Genomic DNA, 13,244 nt, shown 5'->3' with positions numbered 1-13,244 from the left:
ATAAATTAGTGACCAAAAATTACAAAAGTGGGTGTTAAAATAATGTGTAGACCCTTTACTACAAGTGTGTGGAATTTGTTTTGGATCGGNCTCCACGCTTTTATAAATGGACTAAAATTAGAAAATAATATTTCTCAGCCCCACAGAATTTGTTTTGATAACTTTTGATTTTGAATTTTTAGCAAAAGTCATTATAAACAATTAATGACATTAAAAACGAAAAAAGTGGAGCGCTTGCAGAACAAAGCATTCGATTTCATTGACAATAGTCAAACTACATCACATTCTACAGCGAAAGTACAAATTTGAGATCGATTTTACGCGGTCGTTATTAATATACCGACATACATACATATANGATGTAGTTTGACTATTGTCAATGAAATCGAATGCTTTGTTCTGCAAGCGCTCCACTTTTTTCGTTTTTAATGTCATTAATTGTTTATAATGACTTTTGCTAAAAATTCAAAATCAAAAGTTATCAAAACAAATTCTGTGGGACTGAGAAATATTATTTTCTAATTTTAGTCCATTTATAAAAGCGTTGTATATTAAAAAGTTTTTTTTTTTTTAAATTTCTTTTAATGCTTATTTCATTTACACACGGCGATTTGTGTGTATGCAATTGTTGTTGTCAGCTGTGAACTACGGTTCAATTTACACAGACGAACGAGAGCACAAAGCTTGTTGCCCGAGCACGAGCAACTCGGTGCCCCTCTCCTTTCTTTGTCTCGCTCTCTCCCACAAACGTCGAGTTGCGCCAACAAAAATCGTCGTGTGTAAATGAGCACTTACTGGGCTATATCCTGGCTGCGTTTCTTTATACATTCCGGATAATCCCATTTCACAGCCGGAANTACGGTTCAATTTACACAGACGAACGAGAGCACAAAGCTTGTTGCCCGAGCACGAGCAACTCGGTGCCCCTCTCCTTTCTTTGTCTCGCTCTCTCCCACAAACGTCGAGTTGCGGCAACAAAAATCGTCGTGTGTAAATGAGCACTTACTGGGCTATATCCTGGCTGCGTTTCTTTATACATTCCGGATAATCCCATTTCACAGCCGGAATAAACAGAATGCTTTTGAAATATACGTTAACATATCATCAGGAACGTTCTAAAGAATAAGTAAACAAAAAAGTTTATTCCAAACGTTCAGAATGAATAAAGAAATTCAGCCCCTGTCTTCTTCTGTCTCTCATTCTTTTGCATATTTTGGAGTTTGACAGCTCAACTCCGCCATTTAATTTGCATAGGAAACCAAAGTCAGACGCGTGATTTTGAAGGGGTTTTTATTTAATGAATTGTGATTAAAGTGTAAAGTGAAGGTGAATACAAAAATATATTGGTGAAATGGCTGCTTTAAGGAGAATAGGAGTGATAAATGTACGCTAATTTCCGAATTTTACAAAAAGGGCATAATTTAAACCCAATTTGTAAATAAATTAGTGACCAAAAATTACAAAAGTGGGTGTTAAAATAATGTGTAGACCCTTTACTACAAGTGTGTGGAATTTGTTTTGGATCGGGCCACCCCTTTGGACGGAATAGCACGAAATAGTTGGGGCTTCGGGGGTGGGCTTCAGTAGTCAGCCGCACCTTGTGTTTTAAGAAAACCAGGTGGAATTAACAAATGAAACTTGGTCAGGATGTTAAGGGAGGTATCCTCTAAAACATGTTTAACTAAAAAATATAAACAATATCATTGTTTATAAGTTATTTGTTGTTAAAATTTCTTAAGTCGTTCCACTTGGTTTCCTTAACAAAAAGTGCATTTGTCACATACTTTCATATATATAAATGCACATAACACTGTACTTAATACTTTACACACTTATCTTGTATATAAATCACTTTAATTCAACTTTTGTCGACTTGCAAATTACATTGAATTGCACCCATATTTACAATAACACATGGTTGCAAACTGACACATAACATGTGTTGCCATATTGTACAAAATAATACATACAAAGAAGGCAATGTTTAAAAAGGAATACAGGGGAAATCAGTACAAAAGAAAATGCAAATTTACCGCTACTTTTATTCTGGGCGTGTATTATAATCAATGAGGGTTTCCGGTCACGAACCCCTGTGCAAAAATATTGCCCATGACGTAGGCGGTGTTGGTCCCGCCCGATTTGTTTGCTTTAAGTTCGGTCGAAGGCCGCTTACGCAGAAAGGTGTTCTCTGAAAAAGGTGTTCAGCTCCTTTTCTTCGCAAAACAGAAAGGAGAATTCTACTGCGTGAGGGTTATAATCCCTAAGTGCGGCCGAAGGCCGCCTTCGCAGAAAGGTGTTCTCTGCAAACGGTGTTCAGCTCCTTTTCTTCGCAAAACAGAAAGGAGAATTCTACTAAGTGAAAATTCCGAATTAAAAATCCGCTTTTATTATTCAAAATTCCAGTCTGGTAGCACCAAGTTGTATGTTATTTTGCTATCTTATTCATCGTTTATATGAAAACTTTAACAATAAATTATATAAGAACTATAGGGTTGCTAGAAAAAAGGGGGGTATTTTTGAAATCACTGGGTCCTATTCTACCCCCCCTCATCCCCCCTTTTTATAGAATTTGCCGTCCGTCTACTAAAATTTTCCCGATTTCGGAAATGTATCGATGCTTCGTATATAACGATGTTTTGCTTCGATGCATCGAAAATTTTCCACTCGATGTGTAAATAGATGATGTATCGATGCATTTTCTAATACATTAATGCTGTAAACACATAAAGGGCTTGTGGTGTGCGGCGTGCAGCCTGTCTAAATAAAAGGCGTGTAAACAGTATGAACTGAACACAAACCACAACACAAGCCCATGCTGTCGTTTGATTGCACGCCAAGTTGTAGCCGAGCAATTTCCATTTTCTAATATGACAGGTATGCTTACATTTCGCCTCAGTGTTGGGAAATGAAATTGTTTCTTCAGTACGAAGTCTATACAAAAACTGTACTTTTTCAGGTACACTTCCTAAGCAAAAGCATTTTTAAGCCATTAAAGAGGCATCTTCTTTGTATTGGAAAGAAGGAATGAGTGGTCAAATAAAAAGGACACACAGATATTTGTATGAAAAATGAGCAGGAAAGAATGCTACTCGTACGCCGTGTACACCTGAGTAACACTCTTTTTTGCTTATATTTCCTACAAAAAATCCTTTTTTTCATTTCTCCACTCATTCCTTTCTTATTTATCCATCGATTCTCTTCATTGGTAGCTTCATTTTTTTTGTAAAGGAAGAGGCTTTCATATAAAATAAAATAAAAATACAGATAAATAGTTTTTTTTTTATTATTCTCCTGTTAAAATTTTAATGATTTTAATTTTTTTTTATCAAAAAAACAAAAAATCCGGAATTATTAATTAGTTTCTCAGAGACTATCAGCCTGTCGAAGAGTGAGGTATATAAGGTTTATGGAGAATTTAATTAGCTTTATTGCATATTACGATTGTTCAATTGTTTCGAAAGATTACGTGATTAAGTGGAACCACTCTTTTTTTAGCTGAGTAACGGTAAATTGCAAATATCTCAGAGATTTATCCATGGAGAAAAAAATTAACTTGATTTTCGGAATCACTGAGCAATTCCACATAGGAATTGGATGGTGGCATCGGGTGAACAAAAAAAAATTGATCCAGTGTTGTCAAAGATATTGCTTCTACTGAAGCTATTTTCCACATTTTGTTTTAAGATTTAGTATGGAAAATTGAATGGGAAGCTGATAGCACACCTTGTAGTACGTTATAACCAGGGAACGGATTTTTTGGACCTATAAACCTATAAAAAAGACAAAACCAAAGAACGAAGTAGGCAGAAAAAGGCACTAGAAATTGCAAAAAAGGCACTAAAAATACAAAAATTTAAAATTAACCTATATAGAATTGTTCGCTGATTCCGAAAATGGAGTTAATTTTTTATTCTATGGATAAGTTTTCGAGATATTTTCAGGTGTACATGGCGTATGAGTAACATTCTTTCCTGCTAATTTTTCATACAAAAAATCTTTGCGCGTTTTCATATGACCACTTATTACTTCTTTATTAATCCATCGACTTTCTTCATTATCAACTTGATTTTTTTGTAATAGATCAAGCTATAACACAGCCTTGAATGTGCGCTCGACGTGAGTTGATACAAGGGCTTTTTCCTCGCCATATTCACTTTTTTAAAGGTACAATAGCTTAAAAAACAAATATCTTAAAAAAGGCAACATCAAATGTGTATATATGGAATCAGGGAAAGCTAAATCTTGGACAGTCTTAATCTAATATACTCTATCTCTTCAGCAGAAAAAAGGCAATTTCCATAAAATCCGTTCCCTGGTTATAACAGGTCGTTTAGGATATTTTTAACACTTTTTCAAAACTTACAAATGCAAATGCGAAAAGGTCAAAACAATAATGGACCATTTCCTATTTCAGGCAAAGTATAGCGAATTTTTTAATGAAATTCGCAGGGGGTGTTGGGGAAGTGCTTATTGATCGATATCTTTAACAACTTGTGTAAAAATGCTAAAAGTTTTAGAGTTATAAGTTATTAAAATTTCCCCATTACATTCAACAATTTTTATTGAGCTCAAGGCCGTTTTTTAACTTATTATATATCAGACTTCTTTCAGTAGGATTCGAGCCGACGATCCCACTAACTCAGCCAGTTGCCTACGCAATGTGCTAAGTTCGCCTTGTTAATTCTTCTTGCTTATTTCCACTATTTTCACTTGTTAAGCCAACTACAATCAAGCGCAGCTATTCTGTTGCAATTCATTTGATTATGTGGCTGTTGGTTTTGTTGGTTTTTGTTAATATTTCTATTATTAGAATGTTTATTTTTTAGGTGCGCTCGTCCTTAAGTTATTTTGTTTTTGTTATTTTATGGCCTTATAACAATTATATTCAACAATTTTTATTGAGCTCGAGGCCGTTTTTTAACTTATTGTGGAAAAGCAACAATAATTTGAAAAAATGGTAGAAGTGATAGCTATTTCGGAAATCACCACATTTCCTCATCAGACTTCTTTNATTTGAAAAAATGGTAGAAGTGATAGCTATTTCGGGAATCACCACATTTCCTCACCAGACTTCTTTGAGTAGGATTCGAACCGACGACCCCAATGACTCAGCTAGTTGCCTACGCACTGTTCTAAGGTCACCTTGTTAATTCGTGGTGCTTATTTCCACTATTTTCACTTGTTAAGCCTAAACGGCCTCGAGCTCAATAAAAATTGTTGAATATAATTGTTATAAGGCCATAAAATAAAAAAAACAAAATTTCCCCATTACTTCACATATTTTTTATATAAACACTGCACTAATCACTTTTCATTAATATATCATCTTTTCTTCATAAACAAATGAATGCACATTGTCCTTTTACTAAATATTTTACAATAAAAAAAAATACAATTGTTCAAAAAATGCCAACACCGTTTCACCATTTCATATGAAGGATTAGTTAATGGGGCTGAGATTTGCAATAATGGACCGTTTCCTATTTCAGGCAAAGTATAGGGAATTTGTTAGTGAAATTCGCAGGGGGTGTTGGGGAAGTGCTTATTAACCGATATCTTTAACATTTTGTGTAAAAATGCAACAATGTCCAACAGTTTTAAAGTTATATGTTGTTAAAATTTCCCCATTACTTCACATATTTTTTATATAAACACTCCACTAATCACTTTTCATTAATATATCATCTTTTCTTCATCTATCTATATCTAAACAGATTTTAATAATTTTTGTTTTAAAACGAAGCATTTGTAAAAGAAAACAGAGTGGCATACTTATTTTTTTATTCTTGGTAGATAAACACCCTTTTTTGGGTGTAAAGTTACAAAAAAATACAAATACGTTCAAGCATTAGCCTATTTGGTCGCCAAATACAGCGCATAGCTACGCGAAAATTCTGTACATCAGTGCCGATCAAACACGAGCTCACAAAGACGAGTTCACATAGAAGAGATGTGTATGAGCGACGTGACTGCGCTGTACCACATACATACACACATAAACGTAGTTGAACTAAGTCCCCTTTCAGACACGTCAAGTCTTGCTTTCAAGTCTGCTCGTTCGTTGGTGAAGGAGGTGGGAAGAGTACAGATACCTCCGTACCGTCAATTCGTTTCAAGTTTTCTTGTTCTCTTTTGATCTTTTCGTAGCTTCCCGTTTAAAGAACCAAGTAGTTGAATTCAATAAAACTTGATGCGTGTGGAAGCAAAGAGAAAACACAAAAGAGAATGCGATAACAATTGCTTTCAAGACTTGACGTGTGTGAAAGGGGACTTAGCTCAGCTCGTTCAATGAGTACTCCTTGCATTGTACTCTACTCCAAGGCATATTCAACAAGGTAGAAGTGACAATTCAGTCGAGCTCTCTCATACCTGACTGTAATGTCAAAAAATGTAAACAAAGAAATTAACAATTTGTTATGCATTTACCATATTTGATAGAACTCAACATCTTTGAAATGAAAGTTTTTGTAAATATGAAAATATTTAAAATCTCATTAGAATCAGCTTCATTTTATTTATTGAATTTTCGGTTTAATGTAAATGTGGAAATGCATACTTACACTCTAAATGAAACACATCATTGTATCAGAATCCTTGATACATTCAGACGGCCACTCGCTGGCCGCTCCAAAAGTCCAACAGCAATTCAATTGATGAAAAATGATTTCTTACACAAAGGACTCGTCTGTCCGAGTCGAGCTTTATTTTTCTTCTAATAATAAGCAAATTACAATTTTAAAGTTATGCCTGCCAATGTGCAGCGAAACAACAGAGAAAACGACAGAATAACAAAAACTACTCAAGAAACAAGTGATGCCACTGNGTTGAACTAAGTCCCCTTTCAGACACGTCAAGTCTTGCTTTCAAGTCTGCTCGTTCGTTGGTGAAGGAGGTGGGAAGAGTACAGATACCTCCGTACCGTCAATTCGTTTCAAGTTTTCTTGTTCTCTTTTGATCTTTTCGTAGCTTCCCGTTTAAAGAACCAAGTAGTTGAATTCAATAAAACTTGATGCGTGTGGAAGCAAAGAGAAAACACAAAAGAGAATGCGATAACAATTGCTTTCAAGACTTGACGTGTGTGAAAGGGGACTTAGCTCAGCTCGTTCAATGAGTACTCCTTGCATTGTACTCTACTCCAAGGCATATTCAACAAGGTAGAAGTGACAATTCAGTCGAGCTCTCTCATACCTGACTGTAATGTCAAAAAATGTAAACAAAGAAATTAACAATTTGTTATGCATTTACCATATTTGATAGAACTCAACATCTTTGAAATGAAAGTTTTTGTAAATATGAAAATATTTAAAATCTCATTAGAATCAGCTTCATTTTATTTATTGAATTTTCGGTTTAATGTAAATGTGGAAATGCATACTTACACTCTAAATGAAACACATCATTGTATCAGAATCCTTGATACATTCAGACGGCCACTCGCTGGCCGCTCCAAAAGTCCAACAGCAATTCAATTGATGAAAAATGATTTCTTACACAAAGGACTCGTCTGTCCGAGTCGAGCTTTATTTTTCTTCTAATAATAAGCAAATTACAATTTTAAAGTTATGCCTGCCAATGTGCAGCGAAACAACAGAGAAAACGACAGAATAACAAAAACTACTCAAGAAACAAGTGATGCCACTGAATGCGAAAAATATATACATGTAATCAAATCAGTGATGGGACATGATGTGTTATACATCCTGCCCGGCTGAACCGTCACGGTTCAGGATCTCTTCGTTGGGACCAGTTAGCCGGCAAAGCTTCTGAACCGGTCGGTGACATCGATGCTTTACATAGAGACCTTCGGCTGTCCTCTTATCGCTGTTGTACTCGACGGTTACGACGCGCACTAGGCCATCGTCGCCAGGATGTACATCGATGACTCGTGCCATACGCCAGTGAGCTGGTGGAAGATTCTCGTTGAGGATAAGTACTACGTCGCCGCGTTGAAGATTGGGATGAGGACGTGCCCATTTGCCACGTGCCTGAAGCGAAGTGAGGTAGTCTTGCTGCCATCGCTTCCAAAAATGTTCATACATGCGCTGCAGCCGCTGCCAATACTTGAGACTCTCAGGAACATCAGGTACAGCAGGCTCGGGGCGTGAAACAAGCGGTCGTCCAATAAGGATCTCTCCAGGAGTGAGTGCTAGACCACCTTCGGGATCATCGTGACGAGCCACCAGTGGGCGAGAATTCAAACACGCTTCTATTCGAGTTAGTAGAGTGCTTAGTTCTATAAATCTCAATGTTTGACGACCAGTCGTCCGGTACAGGTGCTTCTTCGCAGATCTCACAGCGGCCTCCCAGAGTCCACCATGATGTGGAGCTGCAGGAGCGATGAATCTCCACTTCGTACCTACAGCGGCTACATGTTGTTTCGCTTGCGTGTTCGACCATTCCGCCAAGTCAAGCTGCAGCTGTTTATTGGCTCCAACAAGTTGCGTACCATTATCGCTGTAAAGTGTGGCGCAAATACCTCGTCGGCTTGTAAAGCGGTCGTATACGTCAATAAATGCCCTGGTTGTCAAATTCTCAGCCAGCTCTATATGCACGGCCTTAGAGGCCATGCAGACGAAAATCGCACCATAAGTCTTGGTCAAAACGTTCGACCTCTTACCACCCAGTCGCACATTAAATGGGCCGCAGTAATCGAGGCTTGTGTACGTGAACGGTGGTGCAACCAATACTCTTGATCTCGGGAGCGAAGCCATCTGTTGTTGTTGGGTGATTCGCTGATGACGGCGGCATTCAACACATCGATGGATAAACGTCTTGGCCAATGCGCGAATGTGTACGATCCAGAAACTTTGGCGCAAATACTGCATCATCCCTTGAATGCCACCATGAATACACTTCTCATGGGCATCGCCGATACGCAGCCATGATAATTTATTTATTAATTAATTTTTTTATTGTGTAGCCTATGAACAATAATTCTTACAGGCTACTCACACAAGTAAAAATACAACATTAGTTAAAAAATGAGTTCAAAAGATTGACAAAAATATTTCTTTGTAAAGAAAAATCAAGCTCGATAAAAGTTGAGATCTGGTTAAGTTCAATTAAGGCACGTGTAAGAGGTGCATTACGGGCATAGATAGTTCTATTATTATTGCCATAAAACGGATAGTTACTACGTAGTTCCCTTAGGCCGGACAGTCAAGAACACCCTGAATAATGCTAAGAACAAAAGTTAAAGAGAGGACAGACCTCCTGCTTTCCAGAGTTTTTAAATTTAAAAGAAGCAATCGAGAATTGTATGACGGGGTGGGATCAGTAAAATGTAGAGATCGCAAAGCATATTTAAGGAAAACCTTTTGAACGCGTTCAATCCTGTCAATGTTAAACTGATGAAAAGGCCGCCAAATTATTGTAGCATACTCAGGATGTGAACGCACAAATGAGGTGTAGAGCAATTTCCACGTATAAGGATCAGAAAATTCAGTACAGTTCCGCCGAACGAAACCAAGCATAGCATAAGATTTCGAAATAATGAAATTAACATGATCATTGAAAGTAAATTTAGAGTCGATTATAACCCCAAGGTCCTTAATCTCATTAACACTGCGTAAAACACAGTTAGATATTCTGTATGAACTTTCAAATTGGGAGCGCAATTTCGAATAACTAACATGACAACATTTATTTATATTTAAGCAAAGATGCGATCTAATACACCATGAGTGAAGAGTCTCAACATCCGATTGAAGTTTCAGCTTATCCAGCCTGTTATTTACCACTGAGTAGATCTTCAGGTCATCGGCATATAGCAAACAACTAGCATGAGAAAAACACGAAGTAATGTCATTGATAAACAAAGTAAAGAGTAGAGGACCAAGAATGCTCCCCTGAGGAACTCCTGAAGTGGCAGTAAAAGCATCAGACGACACATTATCAATGGTGACTATGCACTGCCTTTTGCATAAATAGGATTTAAGCCATTGCAAGAAAATTGAGTGGAACCCAAGAAAAGCAAGTTTATAAATTAGTATTTTGTGGCAGACTGTATCAAAAGCTTTCGAGAAATCAGTATATATGCAGTCCACTTGGCTTCCGGCAGTAAAAGCGGAAACACAAAATTCACTGAAAACGGCTAAGTTGGAAACAGTGGAACGCCCAACCACAAAACCATGTTGATTAGGACTGATTATACTTTTTGCAGAGAAATAAATCTTATCTTTAATAATGCCCTCAAAAAGCTTCGAGATGTTCGTTAGTTTAGATATAGGTCTATAATTGCAGACATCACTCTTATTGCCACTCTTGAAGATGGGAGCTATTGAAGCAACCTTCCAGGCATCAATAAACTCGCCGCAATATAAAGACTTGTTAAAAATTATTTCCAGAGGAGCAACTACTGCTGGGCAGCTTTTTAGGAAAACTGCTGAGAGCCCATCAATGTCCATCTTTGATGATGGTTTGAGCTTAGAAATACCGTTAACAATATCGCTTGCTGAAAGTGAGATTGTGCCAAGATTAATTATCTCTGTCCTTGCGAAAGACGACAAACAAATTTGGGTCGAAAAATTCAGCATCATAAAAGTTCGGATTTAACCAGGTCTCAATAATAACAAATATGCCATAGTCTAATTGCGAGCTGAACGCTTTAACAGCGTGCGATTTATTTCTAAGGCCAGAGGCATTTTGAAAATAAATAGTTAGCCCCCCCAGTGACCAACTGTTGCTTTATATCAGTAGCAGCTACGGTGCATCTTTTGTACTTTCCTCTCTGGCTAAAAAATGAAACGGACGTACTTTTACACCCACAGGCCACAGGTCAGATGACGAAACTATATCATAAAACGCATAGGAAACACCAACTTTAAAATTGACTTTTATATATGAATCGGGAGGCGCATCTTTTTTTATTAGTCTATGACAAACTAGGTATTGTTTATCAATGTTAGCATGCTTGACGATGTAATCCAAAATTTTATCCTCAGAAACCGAACGATGAAATGAAGAAATGTGAAGCCATTTCATTCGTACAACAACGTCGAGATCTTTGTTTACGTTAGAGCCAATGATACTCTGAGAGCTTCTGTCGACTGTTCTCATCAGTTCGTTTGCCAGTAGCAGCAATACCAACAGCAATACCATCCTGAACAGCATTTGCATTATACCCACCGTTATCGCGAGCAAGAATGGAGGCATAAGCGCTGCCAGCAGTTCCAGCATTAATGTTCTGTACAGTAACTGTGTTTCCATTTGCAGAAGATAAATCGCCAACTTTAGTAGCGAAATTCGTGGGTGTTTCATCATTATCAGTAGCAACAAGGCCAGGGGCCAAAGATGAAGAAGATGAAGCAGCATTCCTATCAGCAGCAGGTAGATCGGGTGCATTTGCATTAGAGCCAGTGATACTCTGACGCATCTGCCGATTGCTCTTATCAGTACGTTTTGCAGAAGCAGCAGGTAGAGAGCGTAACTTGAGAGCTGAAGTAGAGTTGGCTGGTGAAGCCGCGTTAGTATTAGTGGAGGGAGCTAATTGTTTACTGGGTGTATTGTTGTTAATAGAAGAGCGAAGGTCGATGCGAACACCTTTCACTTCAGCTGAGAGCGTAGTAATTGCAGATGCGAACTCTTCAAAGCGAATAGTACTCTTTAAAGAGTGAAGTTCAGACTGCAGGCATTCAGTTTTGCAAATTAAACGCTTATTGTCTTCGCGGAGTGCATTAACCAACGCAACAACGTGTGCGTTCTCCGCTCTAAGAGCTGCAATTTCTTTTACGACCGTTTGCAATAATATTGGTTGATTTTCATCGTTAGAATTTTCAATACACTCACTTAACTCAGCAATTTGCTGCGTAGGTGAAATATATTTCAGCTATTGTTCTTGTTGTTTCAAATTAGAAGCCGAATTGTTAGTAGACACAGAAATGTCACTCTCCACAAGATCAAGGGGGGGAGGCGGTGAGCGAATCGACTTTCGCCGAACATCTGCACATGTATTGCAAAAAAAAGGTTTGTCAGAGTTCACTTGGAACTCAGCATCCGACGGCAAAATATTAACGCATTTTAAGTGAAAAAGTTCATTGCACCCTGCGCACTGAATTTTATGCTGGTGCGATCGTTCCACTTTATTGCCACACAAACAAGGCATTTTAGCACAAATTACCACAGAGTCACTGTCTCATCAGTATCATTTATATGACTGAATGCAATTTTGTTGTTGTATAGTTTAACCACTGTACAGGCAAATGTATACATATGTAACGAAAATATGAATATTATGCCAATCGAGAGCGAGCAAAAACACGTCCGCACGCGACGACGACCAAAGGTATGCTCCATCCTTCGCTAAAATGATCGGGTGCCGTTGATTAAATGACAACTCTGCTCTCTGTAAGCGACCACCGACTCGAAGTATCTGTTTTTCGTCCAAGAAGGGATTCAGGGACTTTAGCTTACTTGTGGAACTTATGCTGGAATGAGATCTGAACGAATTAATATCTGATAGGTACACATTACCTTGTGACTGTCGAATGTGAACCTCAAGGGCCCATGCCCTCTCCTCTGTGGTCAGCGGATCGCCTCGGTGACCTCGGAATGCAGGTAAGATCGCCGTAGACGTGCCGTAGTGTTAAGCAGTCTATTCAGACGGCTAAACTTTTCCACCAAAGGAATTCGTCTGCCACCGAATGTCGTGCGCAATAATCCACATGTCGCATCCACATGTCGCACGGTCACCAAGCTGCGAGGGGGGCGGCTCTCCAACGTTGCTGTCTGTTGTTCTTCGTCAGTCAAAGCAGGCAACTCGGTGCTACGGTTGAAACAAGTGTACATAATTGGTGGACCAGTCCACCAGAGTGGATGATCTTCAAGCGCCGTTGGTGGAATGCCACGACTGGCTCAGTCTGCTGGGTTGTGTTCACTTCGGATGTGTCGCCAACACTTCACTTCAGAATGAGTTTGTATGATTGCCACACGGTTGGCTACATACGGCTTTAGTACGGTCGGTGCTTTCTGGATCCAGTGGAGNCTTCACTTCAGAATGAGTTTGTATGATTGCCACACGATTGGCTACATACGGCTTTAGTACGGTCGGTGCTTTCTGGATCCAGTGGAGGACAATGGTCGAATCACTCCAATACATACAACCTGCGCTGTCCAGTCGCAAGGCGTGACAAATCTCTTCCATTGTCATAGCGAGTAGTCGTGCTGCACTGAGTTCCATTCGTGGAATTGTAGTACTCTTACTGGGTCCTACCCTTGTTTTGGCCGCAACCAGGGATACGCGTACC

The 13,244-nt window shown here is 38.5% G+C and overlaps 2 protein-coding genes across 2 annotated transcripts in view; both read right to left on the bottom strand.

The window, feature by feature from the left end:
• Positions 1–7,603: 7,603 nt before the first annotated feature.
• LOC108361481 (uncharacterized) lies at positions 7,604–8,646 on the bottom strand. The gene has a single exon (XM_017614100.1). It carries the CDS (start codon positions 8,565–8,567, stop codon positions 7,692–7,694), a length of 876 nt encoding a protein of 291 aa, XP_017469589.1. The 5' UTR covers positions 8,568–8,646; the 3' UTR covers positions 7,604–7,691.
• Positions 8,647–11,014: 2,368 nt separating this feature from the next.
• LOC108361477 (uncharacterized) overlaps positions 11,015–13,244 on the bottom strand; it is a 4,450-nt gene continuing 2,220 nt past the window's right edge. The window contains exon 3 of the mRNA XM_017614095.1: positions 11,015–11,803. Within this exon, the coding sequence (XP_017469584.1) occupies positions 11,015–11,803 (789 nt within the window). The remainder of the gene's footprint in view (positions 11,804–13,244) is intronic.

This window comes from Rhagoletis zephyria, unplaced genomic scaffold (assembly GCF_001687245.7).
Source record: "Rhagoletis zephyria isolate East Lansing unplaced genomic scaffold, Rhagoletis_zephyria_1.1 Rzeph_scaffold_00774, whole genome shotgun sequence".
NCBI classification, from domain to species: domain Eukaryota; kingdom Metazoa; phylum Arthropoda; class Insecta; order Diptera; family Tephritidae; genus Rhagoletis; species Rhagoletis zephyria.
The sequence above is the reverse complement of the archived record's forward strand: the minus strand, read 5'-3'. Positions and strand labels throughout refer to the sequence as shown.

Excerpts from the sequence above, each read along its gene's own strand:
- LOC108361481 (XM_017614100.1), bottom strand. The coding sequence starts at position 8,567 with ATGGCCTCTAAGGCCGTGCATATAGAGCTGGCTGAGAATTTGACAACC.